At 39.6% G+C, this 22,018-nt stretch overlaps 2 protein-coding genes across 3 annotated transcripts in view; one reads left to right on the top strand and one right to left on the bottom strand.

The window, feature by feature from the left end:
* The first annotated feature begins 111 nt into the window (after window positions 1-111).
* LOC140233529 (large neutral amino acids transporter small subunit 1-like) overlaps window positions 112-22,018 on the top strand; it is a 57,039-nt gene continuing 35,132 nt past the window's right edge. The window contains exon 1 of one of the 2 annotated variants that reach the window (XM_072313648.1): window positions 112-1,057. In XM_072313648.1, coding sequence (XP_072169749.1) covers window positions 559-1,057 — 499 coding nt within the window. In that variant the 5' untranslated portion in view covers window positions 112-558. Of the gene's footprint in view, window positions 1,058-21,740; window positions 21,784-22,018 lie in introns of those variants that run through there. The other variant, XM_072313649.1, reaches the window with a different exon arrangement.
* Window positions 10,064-11,889, bottom strand: LOC140233502 (uncharacterized). Its single transcript, XM_072313621.1, has 3 exons — window positions 11,723-11,889; window positions 10,698-10,932; window positions 10,064-10,635 (listed from the first exon to the last, which is right to left on the bottom strand). Exons 1-3 carry the CDS (start codon window positions 11,887-11,889, stop codon window positions 10,300-10,302), a joined length of 738 nt encoding a protein of 245 aa, XP_072169722.1. The 3' UTR covers window positions 10,064-10,299.

Consider the following 22,018-nt stretch of genomic DNA (forward strand, 5'->3'; position numbering starts at 1 on the left):
CTTGATACTCGCTCTGTGTACCGAGTGTACCTACCTGTGTAGTAGCGGCGTATACCAGGGAGGTCCCTGCGTATACATACCTCGTGCGTTGCATCGCTGTTTGTAGCTTCTGTGAAATGCTTCGACGGTCCTTCTGACACCGATTTGTGAAAATATTAGGTGAAATGGTCATTGTTTTCTAGAGATCTGCAAGTTTACTCCTGTTGTGTTATTTGACTCGCCGAGATATCTTTCCTGTTGTGTTGAAGTTCTTAACACGGCGGGCGACACAAGCAAAAGACGGAGATTGTATACATCTGAGGTGTTGAGCATAACCGGCCTTTTCACGTGGCGTTCATTCATCGAGTGGGTTGTTTACGTCGGATATAACGACTGAGCTGAATCTGAACTGACTGGGTCTGTGCTGTGTCTATGTACATCGAACTCGGCCTTGGGTTTTTTTAATACAGCCAATTTTCAGGTTGGACGGAACACTTGTGACTTGTGTAATATTTATTTTAGATAATATCCAATAACTCGATTATTTTCTAGAGTTAATCTCCAACCAAGTCGGTTGATATGGCTGATGAAAAACAGACCGCGAAGGGTGGTAACGCAGCCGTTGCTGACCCAGTGGCAAATGGCGACGATACTGGGAGTGATCGCATCGTTCTAAAACCCAAGATCTCTCTCTTTAATGGCGTTACCATTATCGTTGGTATCATCATTGGTTCTGGCATTTTCATCTCACCTCAGATTGTACTTTCGTACAGTGGTTCACCGGGTATGTCTCTGGTAGTATGGGTGATATGCGGCATTTTCTCTATGATCGGTGCTCTATGCTACGGGGAGCTCGGAACCATGATCACCATGTCTGGTGGTGATTATGCCTACATTCTAACAGCTTTTGGCCCTCTTCCAGCCTTCCTCTTACTGTGGGTTACATTGGTCATCATCAGGCCTACGGCTCAGGCTGTTGTGGCTATGACCTTTGGCAAGTACTTGCTTCAGCCATTCTTCACGCTGGACTGCCCCCCACCAGACATTCCTGTTAAAATTCTGGCAGCCTCATGCATCAGTAAGTACATGTAATCATTAATGATTAATTAATATGAAAGACCTCTCAGAGTGTTTTAGGATGAAATAATTAAATAGATTGTCAATGTTTTGACCTCAATAGATGCATCCCCCATGAATATGCAGAGCTGGAAAGAGCAGCAATGTAAACAAGTAGATCTAGACCTAGATTGTAGATGGTCTATACTGTAGGCCTATAGATGTATTTTTAAGTAGGAGGTGAAAGCAGCTCAGTCAAATGCATGCAAAATGTAGGCCCGATGTAGTGATAGGGCATCCTATTTGTAGTATGGCTGTGCCATGTGTGTTCATCTTCATGGATAAATTGCAATTTCAGTGCAAGAGCCATTTAAGTGGTTGAATGCTTTAATAATAATAGATCTACTTACAAAAGTGTGTATGTTGTATCACTGTACATGTACTGTAGATCCAACTGTACATGTAGATCCAACGGGGAAACACTTCCTTTTGTAGCAGCCACCTAGACACTGGGGTCCGCATCACCCTGGACACTGGAGTCTGCATCACCCTGGAAACTGGAGTCCGCATACATGCATACCTTAGGCAGGGCTCCACACTAACTTTTATTTTTGGTGGCCCAAAGGCAAACATCTGACCTTTTTTGGTGGCCCGATGAATCCACCACATTGTTTATTTCTGAAATTTTGGTGGCCCGACTTGCGTTTTTGGTGGCCCCGGGCAACCGGGCCACCGTTAGTGTCGAGCCCTGCCTTAGGCTAGGACCGCGTCCCCATGCACAATTTTCAACCACTCTACACTACCCTACCCTTGCTAGCGTACTCACAGATTCATTGTTATACAATGTATCGAACACTAGGAATAGAGTGTTAAAGTGTAGAGTATAAAAGCTCTAATAGTCTAATCTCATAGTATTATCTATATCTTTCAAAGCTGATGGTATACAGTGTACTGTCTGCCATTTTCAGACTTGTTTGTTTGAGATTCAAAATACAGTATATCAATTGCATTCGCAAATTGACAATTACAAATAATGCATTTTACTGTATATTGTACAGGTACATGTACACATGTACAAAACCAGAACAGGAACTAATGATGTGTATGTGAATGTGTACTTACAATGAACCTGGACAATGGACATGGATACCACCTGTTCAGAGCTCCGCTCCAAGGCACATGAACGCTTGATTATTCATGATCGATTGCCCTGGACACTGCTACGATAGTCTGAATTCATGGCAAAGGGTGAAATGCACGCACTGGATATGAAAAAAAGTAAGCACATGTTTCCGTGTACTTGCATACACCACATTTCAGAATGAATGACTACATGTAGCTGTGAAAGTGAAATTACTCTTGAATGAATAATGGAGCATTGAAATCCTGGTCATTGTCCAGGATCATTGTCTGGGTGTCAACTACACACTCCCATACATTGTACATGTACACACACCGACCTCTGTGCAAAGTTAAGGGATCGTATAGTTTTGATCGAAGAGACCTTATTTCAGATTTCTAACATTTTTTTTTTTTTTTTAGATAATGAGAAACCTCTTATGAAATATGAAAGAGCATGTAATTCTATAGATGAGGAATTCAACGTTTATTTGATGAAAATTGGTTTTGTAATGGCTGACATATCAAAAAAAAGAGCAATTCTCGTGAAGTGTGGGACCCACAGTTTATTACAATCGCTTTGTTTTACTTTGTTTTTGGATGTTTCAGTCATTCCAAACCCAATTTTCATCAAATAAACTTTGAATTCCTCTTAAAATGGTATGCTCTGTACTACAATTTTATATCATGTGTTTTCTTGGTATCTTGCAAAAAGTTAAAAGCCTAATTCTCATCTCCACCAATACTGTACCATCCCTGTAAAGTTTTGTACAGAGGGTTGAAAACAGAGCAAAATCTGAAACCCAACTGATAAATCAGTGTTAAAGGGACTGCACAGTACTGGTTGAGGTGGGGGTTCATGTTTTGAACATTCCTTAGTGAGATCATGAGAAACCTCTTGTGAAATATGAAAGAGCATGTAATTTTGATAAGGATTCAACATTTATTTGATGAAAACTGGTTTTCAAATGGCTGAGATATAAAAAAAAAAATGATAATAATAAAAGGTGACAGGCCACGCCTTTTATTAAGATCTCTTTGTTTCACCGTGTTTTTGGATATCTCTGCCATTTCAGACCCAATTTTCATCAAATAAACATTTGATACCCCTTTGAATTTCATGCTCTTTGACATCTCATAGAGTGGTTTCTGAATATCTCACAAAACGTTAAAAGCTAAATCCTCACCTCAACCAGAACTGTACCCTTTAAATCTAATGAAACTGAATCATGCTTTCATTCTAAAATTGCCTCCAACAAAATTGTACACTATTCAGCTTATATTGCTCAAATCAATGGCAGTGTTATCTGATGTACATATACAAGTTTTTGAACAATTACGGATCAAAAGTGGGAAATGTTTTAAGTAACACCTGTACATGTATATACATTGTACATGTACGGGTACAAGTTGTATGCATGTCTGCATAAACTTTGTATACTACTAGTATCCATTATCCAATGAAAATCTTTGATGTACAATTGTACAATTCAGTGTAGGTGTACACAGTACTCTCACATAAAGTGTACAGTACATGTATTCCCTATATTTAGATAGTATTTTATCAACAGCTGTTCAAAAACCTAGCAGTAGTGCTCCACCCTGCAGGATATATATAATATATATATTTTTTTAAACCATCAAAGCAGCAAAGTCACGTCTGCTCCTGTCCCATTAGCTTTGTCTGTACAGTACATTGTATGTCTGCTTCAGAAACGGGTTACACTTTACATAAGATGTTGGAAGAGGTTTGTGAGTTTTCTTCTACTGTTTTCTGCGTACTTCTTCAGACTGCCATTGACTCGCTGTAGATTGGATGGTGGCAGTCTTGCAGTCCAATGTACAGTGTGCTAGTGAATGTACAGTGGTATCATATATATGATGTAGGCCCTATAAATTCCCAATGGCGAATCCAGAGGGGGGCGCATCGGGCGCACACCCCCTCTTTATTTCTTGTTAAAACAAAAGAAATAAAAAGGAAAAAATGGGGGCTCATACTCAACCCTTTAATTTTGAAAAGGTGCCTCCCCTTAACAGATTTCCTGGATCCGCCCCGTATATACTGTACCAAGGAGGTACTGGGCGTCCTAGTACCTCCTTGTATATACCCTATACACCTGTATGCAGTATACACACATGCACACGTTTGTACCAGGGAGGTGGGAATGCCAGAGATGCCAAGTTCAAAAAAATTTTTATGAGTGAGATTCTTATGACTCGGCATCTCGGCGCTCGCACGCATGCGCGCGCGAATGAGGGGATGTCCCCGTCCCATGGTAGGGAGCTTTTTTAAATTATTAGCTCTTAATGATTCGATCTGGTGCATACTTAAGTGACTATTTTTTACTAATTTTGAAAGGCAAAAGGGAAATATACCTTCAATTGCAACTATCACTTTAATCCTTTGAGCTGGCGCCTATATGCTCCTTATTTTTGGCCCAAATTGCAGACTTCACCAGATGCGTGAGAAAAATGGGTGCCATGCGTGAGATCGTGAGACAGACCCTAAATGCTTGAGTCTCACGCAGAATGCTTGAGACTTGGTAGCTCTGGAATGCTCCCACCTCCCTGTTTGTACAGTGTATAGGCCTAATAGGAACCACGTGTTATATACTGGGTTGTTGTTTTTTCCGCCAGCAAAATTTCCCGCGCTTGAGAGCTTCCCAGGCACACTGTCCTTCTTTCCTTCTCATGCAGTTCACTATGGCTTTCACGCCTCGCTGATTTAGGGAGTTTGCATTTCATGGGTCTTTGTTATTTTGTCCATGTCCATATCGCCGTGTGTTTGGATAAACCATGGAGCTACCAAAAGGAATGGTAGCTCCATGGATAAACTGGCTAATGAATGGTTATTGACTGGAGTCTGCAAAGCAGTACATGTACAAATTGTACTGTCATTTAAGGACACAGGTGGTTTTCAACAGCCAGCAGTCTTGGTGTTCCAGGACAGAAATGAACAGCTGTACTTGTTTACTGGCTACTGGGACTTACTGCAATACTGGCTACTCTGTCAGGGCCAATGCATAGGATTCATGTAGGGTGTAACCACTTGCCACTAGCCCGCCCCCCCCCCCCCCCCCCACCTTGCCTCCGAAGAAGCACCAGAAAAATAAGACGTTTGCATTTATTGCCAGCCGATATTTTTGTTTATAAATTAATTCTGTTTTTTTTTCTTCTTTTTTTTTTTTTGCTTTTTTTGCTTGTTAGCTGCTGAAACCCGGAAGTGGCACTGGGCCCCCACTTTTAAAGACATGGTGCAGGCCGTGTCTATAATGAGCAATTGAAATTTCACTCCATTTGCTTTAGGAAAGGCTTTATTTACCACTTCATTCGTTATAAACCAATTAATTCATATTGTACACAATTTTTATGGAGACTATGCAAATTGTCTAATGAAAATAGATTAAAGTATCTTAGGCTCTATGTGTAATAGATTTACCAACTACTGTAGCTATAGCCCCCCCCCCCCCCCATGAATGCAAAGTTGTTTAGTTGTTACTGTGGTGAAAGTCAGTTGTATAATATGTGTCATACGTGTTATTCATTGATGGGTGATCATTTTTTGTTTGTTTGTTCGTTTTGTAAGACACAACACTCAGTGATGGTGTCGGATATCAAGATGAAACAAAAATCTTTAACAACTTTTTGTTTGATTTTTTTTTCTAGCAAGATATTCTGTTGATAAATCTTGAGCAAATAGAATTTACAAAAACATATTTTTTATAACACATTCATTGTGTTAGTGAAAAGTCATAATAACAGAAGGTATAACATGTCCCTTAAATAAATAGAATACAATATTTGATAAAAATTACTAGGTGATATAAATTTTAGCACAATAAAAAATAAATGAAGCTAAAGCTTCTTTTGCATGTTTTGTTAACAGCTTGTCGCTCAGCAACAAACTATGAAATGTAGGATTAACAATAGAAGTCATGGAATACCGGTAATATAAAACTACAAAGGCTATCATACATTGTAAATATGTACAATTGTATGGCCTACACTTGTACATGTGAATTCAAATTTTAGCATGCAACAACTAACTGTACGCTATCACGAGTTCAGTGCCCCAAATGACAAAAGGTTGCTTCGTGATTTTGAAATAAAACTATTTTGATAATTACATTTGACTGTCTTCTCTGCTGGGGGGAATTATATCTTGCACGAGCAATGAAAAACTAAACATTGATTTGATGACTTGAAAAAAAAAATCAATTTTGTGCACATTTTGTTATTACAAAGCAGAACAAAATCTGAAGAGTAAATTGATACACTCATCATGTGAACCGAATAAAGGCTTCAGATGTAAGCAGGTCCCCACAAATCACATGTTTCCATATTTCTCACCAAACAGTTGTGGAATGGGTATCTCCTTTAGCTTGTAGAAAAGATCACAGGAATTGACCCAATTCAGATCTGTAGCAAGTGGTATGAAGTCATGTACATTGTATAGAGCCACTGAAGAAGTGATGCTACAATGATCAAGGCCACAATGATAAACATTGTGAGTATACTGCATCTACACTGTACTGTAGATTATAGAGACTTTATTTTTCTACAAGGTTTTAGGGAAATTCTACTTCTTCATGGCAGAATTTCAATATACATTGTACCTCCATTGCGTTATACACATGTCCCACGCGTTACCAAATCTAATTAAAGATTGTGTTTATTATATTAATCAGACTAAATTTTCTTTTTTCTGGTTATGATGGAACCTAATGTAACGTTGGTCTTTGAATTGAATTGAATTGAATTGAATTGAATTGAATTGAATTGAATTGAATTTAAGTGAAAGACCTGTATACGTACCTGTATATTGAATAATATCCTTTGCAGCCCGCAGGCTGAAATGCGGACATCTTACAAAAATCAGAATGAATACTTGTACATTCAAATACATACAAACATACATCAAAAAATATCAACTATTGAACAATAAAGTTAACCCTTTACCATTAGCAAAGTTTCAGGAAAATTCAATCTTCAGTTTTTATGCAAATGAGAAATGACCTATGTGTAAAAAGTAACGAGTGGGACATGCCAGTTTTGGAACACCCCTCATTTGCATATTTACGTACATACATGCATGTAATCAGTTGAGAAACTGGAAATCATTGTCGTGATAACTTGTTATCCAGAAATTAGGGTCCCAATATCATTGGGATAGAAAAGTGGAAAACTTTTAAGATATCCTTAGAAAAATAATGTCCCACGCGTTACCCTTATTCATTCTTAATTTATGCAAATATGTTCATTTATTACTGGTCGCGCATGAGCAACTTTCTTTCTTATTAAAATTCACTTACTTTAATATCTTTGCTTTACAATGACACCAAGTTTGTCTTAATTGAATCATTTTAAATTTTAAGTCATGAGTGATCAAATAGCTTGAACTTTACCATACAAGTAGGTCCTATATTAATAAGTCTTAGGCCTATATATTGTAAAGAAATCAGTTTGTAAGGAAAGCAGATTACATAATTTTATACAATGCACAAATCAATCAAAACAGTGCATATGTCTACTTTGCAATGACAGGGTGCCACATTAGCACTTGCCTGATTGCCCGCGGGGCAAGTGAAAACCGAAGTCGGAGAATGTTTTTTAAATTTAGCACAATGAGAAAACATGCTTGCCCAAATTGTGCAAGCAAAAGTTTTTAACTTCCCATTCAGAGATATCAAACATTCATGAATAATATTTCGTGAAATTGTAAATGGAGGTTGAGCCAGCCCCAGTTATTACAATTCCCGACCTCACGGAAAAAGAAAAAAATTGTGCAACATAAAGCGGGAAGACTTTCATTCTCCTTTGTATTTCGAAAAACTATACCGAAACTCGCCGAACACGCCTGATATTTTTGACGTCACTGAGTGGTATCAGCAAGCAGAAGATGACTACGTCCTAGACAATACACATCACAGGTTCAAAGGTGTAACTGTTTCCTTGTTGAGCATTTTCTTGGCATTTAGCCAGGATAAATGCCATACCAATGCCAAGTGAATGCAACGCTCTTCCGTGTCATTTGACTGAACGACAATCTCAGTATTCACTTGGCCTTGGAACTGTTGAATTTAATTTTATGCATTTACCCGCACTGCATGCCGTGCCAGGTGGTTTCCTGTTCATTCACATCAGGGAGGGGCACCTCCCTGTTCACATTAACCATTGTTCCAATATGTAAAGGCGGGCTTTTCAAACTCGAAAATGCGATGACCCTTGCATTCTAAAATCTTCAATATGCCTTTCCAGTGATGGTTTCTAACCTGGGCACTGATATAGTAGCGTCCTGTGCCATCTTTTCTTTCAACGAATATCACAATTAGCGTAATTCGAAGTATTGTAATTTAACCTCTTCTTCAATAGCAATGAATGCACTTTGTGTTTCAGCTGTGACACATCGTCTACATTGGTCCATTTTATGACGTCATTAAGACCCTCACCGAATTTTCCCGAATTCATCCGAAGTGCTTGCATTACCGCAGACATCGTATACATGAATTTTCTCTCTGCTGATGTTGCATTCCCCGTTGTGGAATGAGAAAAAGTCTTACAGTTTGTCCTTTCCAGAATTCCAGCACAGAAACACAGCTTAATAAATTTGTGTCAAATGGTAATTTTCGTTGAATAGTCACTTTAAAGCCACCTTGTTTTTCACCCCCCCCCCCCCCGTACCAGTACGCTGATAGTCCACATGAGGGCTTTTTACACTTGCAAATTTTTGCTTAGTTCCGTACCAACGGTGGGGCTAAGGGGGGGGGGGGGGGGGCCTTAGCCCCACTGTTGGTACCGGACTTTCCTGAGCCCACTTTCTGTTTACACTTGTTTTTGCCAAAGTGGGCTAGCCCCACCGATAATCCCGTACTATGGCCCTGCAAAAAAGCAGGGTTAGCACCGCAATTGCGGTGCCAAGCAAGCGAGCGTAAACAGAACGAAAAAATAATCCGGGGCTAAGCGACGGAGACGACGTCCGACCCCCCACTGACCAATCAGAAACGAGGTAATCAAGTGCTGCCGGTGCGTGCGTGTACTTGTACAGTGCACAACGTAATCATGAATATTCATGTAGTTTGGAAAGAACGTGACTAAGAAATACGAGTGTAAAAATGTCAGTTTTCTCCTTAGCCCAGGACAAGAGCGTAGTAGGGGATTTATTGGCGAGTGTAAAAAGCTGAAAAAATTGGTACGGGACTAACGATAGTCCTGGGTCAGAGAAAGTACGGGGTTAAGAAACACAAGTGTAAAAAGGGCTATGGTGGTCTTTACTTTATTGAGAGATGAAGACAAACCCACGAAGTCAACCATGCAATGAATGCACTTCAATTTCAACTCCATGTACATATAGGTTTTCCCATTCATTTTCAAACTTTTTCCATTCAGTTTCACAAATTTTTGCTTCAATTTCGTCGCGGAATGTCGGGAATAGGCCAATCTTACTTTCAAATTCGTCTTTCGTCATTCATTTTCAAGTAAAGTCCATTCAATTTTGGCATACATTTTCATCATTTACAGTTCAAATTCGTCAGTCTCACTCGCAGCACTCAAAACAGCAGGATCGATTTCTTCTTTTGTCAATCATTTTCGTTAAATCTTCATATTCGTCTCATATCTCTATCCGGTGTGATTTCCCAGTCATTCATGTTTTTTTGTTGTTGTTTTTTTTCTGTAACCGTTCACATTTTACATTCAGGAGTTAACATACACACAAGTGCCCCCCCCCCACACACACACACACACAGAACCACAGATACAGACACACACACAAGCAATCCGAGCAATATCCGAGTACACACTGATACAAACAGACGGACATACCGTCTCGCATACGAAAACACTGACAAACGATTTCTAGGCAAACATGATTAAAGACAAAATTTTAAGTGTAGAATTGTAGCCTGTTTAATGTCAAAGAATGGATAACATAATGTTTGCTGCTTTCCAGGGTACAAAATTTAAAGTTTGCTTCATGCATTATGATGCGAAAACCTGAGAATTACGAGTTAAAGTTCAAAAAGTGAATAGTAAAATAGCAAAATTTAAAGTTTGCTTCATGCATTATGATGCGAAAACCTGAGAATTACGAGTTAAAGTTCAAAAAGTGACACTGACATACTGTCCTGGGTTATGACTTTTGACTGTCTATCCTTCAGTCTCCTGTCGTGCAAGGCATCTTGCCAAGTACGTCTGAGCATGATTGTACCACCGAGCGCACTTGTCTGCAGCAATGGCATTCACGTTGGCCTCAGCAACCAGCTCAAGACACCTCGCTCGCCATCCCTGAAGGATGACACCGGCTTCTCTGGCAGCAGCACGGTCACCAATTCTCGCTTGCCACTCTGGAAGACTGAGGGTACGCCTGACGGCGGCCTTGAACGCGGAATGAGCCATTTCAACCGGGTTGAGGAAAGGCGAGTATGGAGAGGTGCTGCGAATGACTATGTTTTCGAAAGCATCAGGCACTTGAGCATTGACATGAGGTTATGAGGAAGATCCTTTCCTCGTCTGGTATCATCTGGCGAGCCTCAGCGCACGTCTCATCGATGAATTGCTGGAAACTTTCCAGCATCGTCGTCGCCAGCCGAACGGAATGGTGGACCAGCCGAACGGAATGGTGGACCATGCAGTCCGACTTGGTTGGAGATTGCGAAAGTGACGTTACAGTTGGCACCGCGCTGGTTGTTCACTACCCTTCGAACTGGTTCTCCTCTCGCTGCCCTACCGTAGCTTCGTCTTGTCCAGGTGTTGAAACCGCATTCGTCTGTGTAAATGCAATGCCCACAAAACCGAAAGTTTCAGCCCACACTGCTAACAAGGCGTCTATTTATTCTTTAGTCCAACCCTGTCGGACTCGCTTACAGGTACTCTTTTTCTCTGTCATGGTATGCAGCGATAGCACTGCACTGATGACTTTATGCCTTTATGAAGATATTCGTCGAAAACATTTTTTTAGCGTCGGAGAAGAATATAGAATACAGTAGCGAGTTCGACGTGTTCAGTTTCAGAGATCAAGCGCATGGGAAGAAAAGATGATGTTGTGTCGTGCGTCATAGGTTTTTCACGTGTAATGTATTTGTGGTGTACGTTTGGGAGGTTGACCCGGAAGCAGAGGGAAATTGTGGGGGCTGGAGTTTACGGCGAGGTCACTCTTAACTTCGAGTTCGTTGTTTTTTGTGTCCACACGGTGCTTAACTACGAGTGGGGACCCCCCGCGGCTCGTGGTTAGAGCGCTAACCATAAGATTTCTCGTGGCTCGAAACATCGAGCAAACCTCGAGGTTTGCTAACTACGAGTGCGTCTTCACGTTCTCTGACTACAAGCTCTAACCTCGAAGTTTCCTAACTTCGAGGTTAAGGGCTCCCGTCTGAACGTAATATTAGTTACGTTCAGACGGGAGCCCTTAACCTTGAAGTTAGTTGTGGTTTTAACATCGAGTGGGACCCACTCGTAGTTACGGGGGGCAGAAGCTTAACCTCGAGGTTTCGTAACCTCGAGGTTAAGATTCGTCGTGTGGACACACTTCATAGTTAGGGGGCAAGAGCTAAACCTCGAGGTTAGGGCCTGCCGTCTGAACGTAACTATTGAGCGGGCTGTTTGTCGGTTAACCCCAAGAGTCTGTGCAACCTCAAGATAATCGAGGTCCTCACCAAGGAAGGCATCTATGATTCTATTCCTGTCTTGATTAGACACGCGATTGTATGGTCTTCTCTGGCGATTTTGGTTGGCAGCCATGTTTTTCGTGTGTATTGTCTAAGCAAATGGTTAGGGAGTAATGTGTAACGATCCAATTTACGAGAGAAAGTATAATAAAAACATGGCTTAAAGTTGGTTCACCCTCAAAATAAAGAATCGACAACATCTGGCTAATTTGAATGAAGAATTCATGAAATATGTGTGAACAAAAACGAATTTGATCTTCACATTCTGCGATCCGTCAGCGGGAGGGATGAATTTGAATGACAATTGACGATTTTGAATGCTATGTCTTCGAAAATGTTCGACGAAAAACGAATCACAATGACAATTGACGAAATTGAAGTTAGGATTTGCGTTCCACGTGCTTCTCGGGGCGAAATTGAATAGTAAATCTTTGAAATTGAATGACAAAAGTGCGAAAATGGATGGAAAAACCTATATTATAGGCCTATAGAAGACCCAATGCAATGCAACATGTAATCCACATGTACCCCGGAAGTGACACCAGAAAAAAAAAAATCCCGAATTCATCCGAAGTGCTTGCATTACCGCAAACATCGTACTTACATCACGTATGAATTTTCCCTCTGCTGTTGTTGCATTCCCCGTTGTGGAATGAGCAAAAGTCTTACAGTTTGTCCTTTCCAAAATTCTAGCACAGAAACACAGCTTAATGATTCGAGAGGATACTCGGATCACCTAATAAATTTGTGTCAAATGGTAATTTTCTTTAAATAGTCACTTTAAAGCCACCTTGTTTTTCACCCCCCCCCCCTATCAGTACTCTGATAGACCACATGGTGGTCTTTTTACTTTATTGAGAGATGAAAACAAACCCACGAAGTCAACCCATGCAATGAATGCACTTTAATTTCAACTCTTATGTACATATAGGCCTATAGAAGACCCAATGCAATGCAACACCAACACTCGATCTAACCTTGTTTGTTACTCTAAAATGAAATAAAAAGTTATGTAGAGGTAAATATATCGATAGAAAGAGTCAGGGCTGGCCCACACACTTTTCTTTTTTTCTTTTCTTTTTTTTTGGGGGGGGGGAGGGGGGATAATACATACAATAGGAATACATAGGGTGTAACCATTTGCCCCCCCCCCCCACACACACACACATTTGTTTACATGTACTCCGGAAGTGACACCAGGAAAAAAGAAAAACCGTGATGTACCAAACGGCGTAGAAGTGTGGGAATAAGGCTCCTCTTTTTTGTTTGAATGTCAGCAAAAGAAACCCAGAAGTGGCAGCAGAAAGCAGAAAGTTGCGCTGAGGGCCTTTTTTTTTCTTTTTTTTTTCTTTTTTTTTTTTGCTTGTGAGCTGATGAAACTCAGAAGTGGCACCAGAAATATAAACTGCCCCACCCCCTTTTTCAAAACTTGGCTCCGGCCATTTGTTTGTTTGTTTGTTTGTTTGTTTGTGTGTTCATTTCCATCTGAGAAGATGGCTGGATAGCCCATATTCAGCTGCGCTATAAGCTTGTCTTCCATGGCGCCATGAGAGTGAAACGTACTGAAAAGCGGAACTTGGTAAAGCGTAGAGATCACTCGGCAATGTACTCGGGGGAAAATGTATCCAAATTTATTATACACTGCATGTACAGTTAGAGCATTTTACGACAAATACTATATAATAATATGTTGCAGGTAATTAGAAAAAAAAAAACACGCACACGTACATCATTGATATAATACAGTGTATGATACTGTACATGTACTGTACACCTCGCGCCTATTTATTTATTTATTTATTATTTTTGTATAGGACCTGTACAAGTGTGTATGTCAAGAATAATTTTTCAATGTTTGATTGTATGTTAATGTTTGGGTATGCTGACCAGTATACTGTAGTAATTAGGTTTGCAGGAGTACGCTACCGCACACTTGGCCGGGTGTGGTCGGATAGTTTCGCAGCCATTTTATTTGATGTGATTAACATTACTGAAACAATGTTAACGTCTAACGGTCTTGCTCTTACACTGTTAAATATGCATCTAAGCTCTTAAGAGCTTAGATGAAGCTGTGTTGAAGCTGTGATAAAACTAAAATTTTATCAGTTTCAACACGCCGTTTCTATATCCTGAGAACGCCTGATGACACATCGCACCTATTGTACATACAGTGTATAGGCCGCCGCGTTGAGTGCCGAATGACGATGCCATTCCATCATACATGGTTTATATACAGTAGGCCTACGTCCAGAGTGCCCATTGCAATTATCTTGGAGCGAGCTCAGATAGATTTTGTCCTCTCGCTTTAGTCCAGCAGGTCTTTGATTAAATCTAATTTACCCGTTACGCCATGGTATTGAAATACTGGCAGATTGTTTTTCCATCCAGTGCTAGTACTTTGCCGCCTTTTCACTTGCACCGTAATTAATTAGAGGTGGTGGAAGTACAATTTAGTGTATCTCTTATAGTATATATTAAATTATATCACGAAAGGTATACAGTAATCTGCCTCTCACGCGCTTCCAATGTGCTTCAAGATGGATAGAGGTGCCCCAGCAACCAAGATCGGGCTAAAACTTATTCGTTGCTTGTCTGAGAAACAATTCAACCCATGATCTGCCTCCATGAATCAACCAGAATTTGCAAATATGGAAGGAAGGACTCCAAAGTAAGAGAAGAGGTCGATAAACTATAAATATTTAGGCACGTTACTGCATGCAGCGCTAACATCGAAATGTTCTGTCGGGATGACAGGAATGTAGGCCTACCTCTCTTGTAATTGTGTATGAAGCACCACGGGGTTACCTGAAACATCTGGAAATTAGGGTGTACGAATTAATAGGGTTTTCATTGACAGTTATGCGTGGGGGAAATAAATTGACTATAGCTCGTATGTTGTATGTATTTAAATAAGGCGTTTGTTTAGTTGACACGGAGCTGCCCAAATTTGTAACTTCAGATAGCTAACTCCGATGATAGCGACGCTCTTAGGGCCTCTTACTCTTCGTACGGAGCTCGTAGTTCGCTAATAAAGGACAATGACACCCAAGACTAATAATTCCGAACTAGAATTAGATGCAATTCGGGAGCATTTGTTAATGTTTGCACTACAAGTTGTCCCCACTAATTGTATATTACAGAAGGCACATCGGACATAACTCTTGGGACGTTCCTACATGTACACGTACGAAGAGAGACGTACATGTAAGACCTAGAGCTTCATGATCGCTGGTGTGTCCCGAAACGTATCGATCGAGAGGGAGAAAATTAAAATCAGGGCTTGTGTTTGCAGGACGCAGGAGTTCACCCGTTACAGACGCCTTACGAGTGTTATACGTGTGTATGCGTCGTCAGTTCTTGTGTATGAAATAGGGCCTAATTGGCACACTCCGCCTATAAACGCCAGCATTAGAATTACTTGAAGGTGATAACTAACTGCAGCAATGAACGCGAAGATGTACTGTACGAGATGTATTTCTATTTGAATTTTGTCATCAAATCTAGAAACTGAATCCTTTCATATCGTGAGACTTTTCAGGCCTGAAGTACGTGCTCTCCGTGTATGATGCTTTGACCCGAAGGTCGCAAGTATCATGACCTTATGTCATTGTCATCAGTGTTTACATCGCACGGTTTACGTGAGAGCTGGCAGATGGACTGATATTCTCCGAATCAGGTGGGAAGTGAAAGGAACACTATATCAGTGTCAGTGATCCACACGGGTCTCATTTCTACCTCCCGGATGAAAGACAGATTTAAGGATTTGAATGTAACAGCTACCCTTAGGCGTTATCCATAATATACTTGAAAATTGCACCATATTCAAGTGTTCTTCGCAGTCATAAAGAATAACTTGTACAGAATTGTAGTGAGTTTATTTACGAAACAATGCTATCGGTCCTAATCACATTTGCCAACTACATAACATAACACGATGATGTCCTCGCTTCACAGTCTCGCATACATCTGTATGTTTGTTAAGAAATAAAAATAATGGAAATCATGCATGTTTGTGTCGCAAAATGTGAAATTGTTACTGTTTTGCAATGGTTGATGAGATAAATGTTTCTAAACTTTGTTTAGAATCCGCGAGACGTTTTGAGGCTAAAATCATCGCATACTGTCAATGCCGCAAATATGCATAATAATAATTGACAGTGCTTATAATAGCGCATAACACAAAGTGATAATGTCCTTATGCGCTCAAAAAAAAAATGAAAACATTATACAAAAACATAAAATACTTGTTGCAAGCGATTTTATATTTCATGAAACAAAACTTCATTAAAGTTCCTTCGACTTTAAACATTTTGAAATGGAATGAAAATACGTAAATTGTGTAATCTCCGCGTATAAGTCAACTGCAGTGTAGAGAATTTAAACATGGAGGTGGACCTCCATGGTTTAACTGTGAGAAGACAGTTGGTAGGAATTCAAACTACAGTATCCCTGGGAATCTGGACGTTAGGAGAGCAAATGGAAATGGAACAATATTAGCAGAACACATCAGCGGAGTTTGAGGAAAATCGGTTGAAAAGTTTTGATTTTATAAAGTTTCGGCGCCGCCATCGCTGGATGAGAAGGCAGGCATTTTGTTACTTTATAGATGTACAAAGATACAAAGAAAATGATAGTTGATACACGTAAAAAGAAAATCAACATTCATGTATTATTTTAACTTTACATTTTGAAAGAGCAATTAAGTTACAATTTGTACCTCTTCCAGAGAGCAATGAGAATAGTGTGAGTAGCATGTCGAGGGAATGTATTATTTTCATTTAAGAAATGAAATTTTGTGGAATTTTCCTTATACACTGTATTTTCTTTATCGATGTCCTGCAGTGACCTCACGAACCTGTAGTATGCTCATTCAGCGACGGCGGCATTGAACTTTACAAATTCATAACTTCCCTTTTTTCATAACTAAAATTTCCTCAAACTTAGATGATGTGTTTTGTTATATTGCTTCATTCACTCAATATGTAATTTGGGTTTCATCACCCTTCTATGTATATAGTAAACGCTTATCAAAGTGATACCAGGCTGCCGCTTTCTGGCATGCCATTGTGGACATACACACATGTAATTGCTATATATAATGTTTTCATGCGAGACACGTTATCTTGAGTGACAAAATACAGTACATGTTGCATGGCACAGGTATATTCATGCAAATCATACAAAAAGTGGATTGAGACAATTTCCTCACTTTTTGAGCATTAGACTCGAAATTTGGCTCGTAATCATCACCGCCATATAGTTTACAGTATAGGTTGATATGCGAACTTTATCTTTTGTCGTCGTCAAACGATGTGTTGTCACGGTAACTTTTTTAAAATGAAATTCATTAAAAAATGGATTAACCTAACTCCCTCAGTTTTTGACAGTTTGACTTTGGATTTTGCATACATTGTGACCAATACAATGTATGCGTTTTAGAAGTGCAAAACATGTCCTTGGTCAATGTTGAACAATGTGTACCATGGTGATGGCATGAACATTGCTCTTTTCCAATAAAAATCATAAAAATACATGTATTATGAATTGAGCTATATCTTCCTCAGTTTTTGAGCATTTGACATGAAATTTGGATGTGCGATCACTGTAGGATGTACGGTGTAGGTGTGCACATTTTATCTTTCGTTAATGTGGAAAAAGTGTTGCCATCCATGGTAACATCATTTTTAAAAGAAAATCATTCAAAAATATCCTGCATTGAGCTAACTCCCTCAGTTATTGCTTTTTTTTTAGCATTTGCCTTGAAATTTGGCGCATATTAACGCTTTAGTATGCTAATGTGCCAAAACACATTTCGTCACTGTCATCAAATCATGCATTATAGCTATGCTTACAGCATTATTTAAATAAAGTACGTAAATTGCGGATGAAGCTATAACTCTCTCAATTTTTGAGCAGTTGACTCGGAAGTCTTGTACTTGTGACATGTGTAGATGTGAAAGGATCGTCTTTTGATAATGTCTTTTGATAGTAATGTGTTACCATGGAAACAGCATCTTTTGAATTGAAAAAAAAAAACATACGGAAATATTGTGAATTGAGGCAACTCAATAAAAAAGAAGAGGAAAAATACGAACAAACACACACACGCGTACCAAAACCGTGAATACCTTTTTGAAGGGCATTTCTTCTGTGTCGATAACCTGTGAGGTTTTTCGAGAACTATATACCGATACATGTCTATTGATTATTTCTTTATATACTTTAACATATTCATTCACCTGTTTTCACCAAAATTCCAGCTAATTTTTAGAACTTGCGAGGGATTTTAGTGGTTCGATCCCGCTCTTGCCTATCTCGAGGAGACGCTACACATGCGGCACAGTTGATGGGTCATTCTGGGTGCGTACTGTCGCCCCATTGCTGGTCTCTGCTAGACTCCTCATTAGTGAGCCATTCATCGGTAATTCAATGACTGCGGGAATCCGAACTGTATCGAAATACAATTGATAACCTTTGCGGTACTGTCGTCGTCTCTGCACTTTCTCCAAGGTCGAATGGATGACTGCTGAAGATTACTATGTTCTTATACTTTTGTGGCATTATAGCATAATCATTATTTGTCGGTTGTGAAATACGCAGATAAAACAAGATTGGGAAACGATAATTCCTTTTATTATAACTATTGTTTACATTGAGTTGTTTTAACAATATTTAACATTGATTATACTGATTAACGTTTGTACATGGGGGGGGGGTTCTATTCCTAATTGACATTTTAGAACTACATGTATTTTGAAGCACTAAAGCTCGGTTTTTGTTTCATCTACAAACGGTAAATAATGTCTTAAATGCGCGGGGTGAGTGTAGAAAGAATATAGAATTACGTAGAGAAAGTTCAAAAGTTCGGGGGGTTAGAGCGCAAATACCACCAAATTAGCTAATTTTTGTAATTTGATATTTTCATCGTTTTCTTGGATACTGGCAGGTGGAAATTGACCATTGACCAAACTTTGCATACAGATTGTCAGTGGGTGGCGGGGGCTGTAGATTTTTAAATTTCTGTATTTTTTTTTCTCCTTTTTTTGTACAAAATTTGCTGGTGGAGGCGCCCCAGCTGGCCTCATGCAGGAAAGGATGGTAAGGTGTTCCAAAAGGGGCGTGCAGCAATCCCTGAATCTTAAGATTATATATAAAAAATGTATACAGTGTATATATATAGATGTAGATATATACCGTATGTCCAAAAAAAAAAAACACACAACAGGGACCTCCACAATTATAACTTTAAAAATAGTGAATCAATCCAAGTACAATTTCAGGATATGAAACTACAGCTTGTATAACTTATTACCCACATCTTACAGAAAACCCCATCCGTTTTGCTTTAGTGGTCAAAGAGAAATGATGATTTTTGTAGAGCATGTCAGGAATCCCTTCTCTCCAAGTTCTGTCCATTGTGTTCACACGTTAATATGCAGTTCCGAGTGCATCCAAGTGCTAAATTTGGAAGAATCAGATCCATGACATGCTGTACAAGAATTCACATTTCTCCGTGATCACTTGACCAAACTGAATGGGGTTTTCAGCAAAATATAGCGAAGATGATCTACATTGTATTTGAAAACTCTGGAATAGCATTCAGATAGTTTAATCATATTGGAAGTTTTCAGTGCGAAAATCTGATTGTATTTTGGGGGGCGGGGGACATACTGCATGATTTGCCTCGGATGACTGCCATTATGATTATGAAGGCGAAGTGCGCTGTTCAGGAGAGACTGTAGACCCGCGGATGTAGTTTAGTTCAATAATTCCTTTCTATAAATGCCTTTTATGTACATGTATGTATATACAAATACCTTTTGTGTCATGTATGTATATACGTACATGTATGTATGTCTTATGCATGACTGTATTATAGGTGAACACTGTCCAGCAGTTTGTCATATTATGGTGTACATTTAATAGTTCATTTATACAACGGTTAAAAACTGTAAAAACCTGTGTGTAACAGGAAATAATTCCACAAGATTCATATTTCTAGGATGTCGAAAGAGCACGTGACCTTGTTCCTCCAGAAGACTGATGATGGGCATTTGCCTTGAAAAATATATTTTAGAGATATAATATTTCTGTTGCAAGATGACGGAGCGTGTAATTTTTTTTTTTCTCAGAAATGAGAATTGAAAACTTCAGCTATATTTTCGGAATGTGAAATGGTCTGTAAAAAGAATTAAGAAACGCATTTGTGTACTCTTGGATAACGATGAAAACACAACGGTGATTATTATAAGTTTACGTGATAACAAAGTTTGAGCTGTTTATGATAGCGCTTGATTTGCTATTGTCTTGGGCAAATTATTTTCAACATAAGGTTCCTATTCATGGTTTGCTTTTTCGTGAACCACCAACAAGAAGGATGATACGCATTGGTTATGCATGACACTATTTAATGTCGCGATCAGATGAAAAGGCTCACAGGAAAGAATTTTTATGATTTCACACCGTGGATGAGTACATTCCCATTGCCATGTTAACCCATTAAGTCACCAGAAGTAGAGTCACTCCGCGTCAGTCGTACATGTATCAGATTGTGCCAGTTCACATGACAGACACACTAAAATTGTTCAGAGGCGAAAATAACCATGGTGTCATTCCAATGACTTCTATCATTTAGCAATGATGACTCTAAACGTTTTGTCGTATATAGTTATGAGAAGGTTGCAATTCAATGTACGTTTGAACTCTCGACCTTTCGTCCACTCGAATAAACTTGATAATGCCTATGTTATCGTTTACTTCTTCCCCTACTGTTTCCCTTTGTTAAAACGGTCTCCATTACACTGAAACACGTAACATACGTCCTGTTACTGTTGAATCTATGTAGTATTTTGATATGAATCGTTCACCAAAGATGAGGAAAAGTCTCGCAGTAAATTGGGCTAGCGTCATTCGGCAAAGCATCTTTCTGCATGCATGTGCGCGTATTTTATTATAGGCCCTACGTTTATTATTCGATTCTCTTCCATCTCATCACTTTTATGTGTTCATTTCACACTTCATTTGTTTATAATTGAGCTACTGAAACACATGGTCGCTCATTACCCTCCATTCTCGTGGTATCTAAACCAAGAGACAATTACTGTCGAGATTTACAAGTCACTTGAGATTCTACATCGTGATGAAAACGATCAAATTCAAAACTTCATTATCTTTTGTCCCTAAAATCTCTCCCACAGTACGTCAATGGTGAATATTGTTTTTGCGCCTTTGCATGTCGTTTCCCGATCCACTCCGTCCATTTCCCTCTAACGTCAACAAGGTTGATGACGTCAACGGTGAGCAAACCCCGTCTGTGTAGACGAAGCCGTGATTGGATGCAGCAACGCAGCGCTCATAACAGAGATTCATTTTTGGGCAATCAAGGAGACTCGTCATACAGCCCGCTGGTAATAGGATATTCCCTCGAGTCTGATTTAAGCAGCTCAATATAAGGTAACCAATCTATAGATGAGACAAACTGTATTTCACTCTTTTCTGGGGGATGTGGGGGGAGAGGGTTCGACCAATATGCAGGCTGGAAACGGCGTAGTAACTTCGCAGACAGATGTAGATGTGAAACTACTGTATACACAACCCTGCAAGGTATACTCGAACAATGGCAACTGGGCTCGAGAGAAAACCGGAAATTACATGTCCTAAATAGCAGGTGTTGTGATGTAAGACGTCGGGCAGTAGCTTCTCCCCCCCCCCCCCCCCCCTCTCTCTCTCTCTCTCTCTCTCTCTCTCTGTCACTCTCTCCCTCTCTCTACTTCTCTTTCTGTCCCCAAGTCTCTAACTTCCGTAGTACCCACTTAATAAGTTCCTTTTCGTCGTATACATTTCGCACTTGAATAAGACTGTTGCGTACATGGGAGGAAGATGGCTGTGGCCCCTTGGTAACCAACAGCTCTGCAAAGGCGAGAAACACCTGCCTAGGAAATGTCTCATCATTTTGTAATCCTATACGGTAAAGATTTTAAATTGTACAGTATACCACCTTCTGTGTGTATATTTGTGTGTATGCTTGCATCTATCCCGTTCTTTCTGTCCCTTTCTTCATACATGTATTTGATTTTTCTTTACAAACGTGGTTTGCTATATTTTTGTTAGCGAGAACAATTTGTGTCCATGACATGCTGTCATGAGTTCTAAATAAACACTAAACAAAAAATAAGTTCCCTAAAACAAATCTCTGTCATTTC

The sequence above is a fragment of the Diadema setosum genome, chromosome 9 (assembly GCF_964275005.1).
Source record: "Diadema setosum chromosome 9, eeDiaSeto1, whole genome shotgun sequence".
NCBI classification, from domain to species: Eukaryota; Metazoa; Echinodermata; class Echinoidea; order Diadematoida; family Diadematidae; genus Diadema; species Diadema setosum.

Coding starts and splice junctions, on each gene's coding strand:
- LOC140233502 (XM_072313621.1), bottom strand. CDS start 11,889: ATGGCTGCCAACCAAAATCGCCAGAGAAGACCATACAATCGCGTGTCT. Junction 10,933..11,722: donor TCAATAGTTACGTTCAGACG/GCAGGCCCTAAC, acceptor GTTTTGTGGGCA/TTGCATTTACACAGACGAAT. Junction 10,636..10,697: donor AGTTTCCAGCAATTCATCGA/TGAGACGTGCGC, acceptor TCCTCATAACCT/CATGTCAATGCTCAAGTGCC.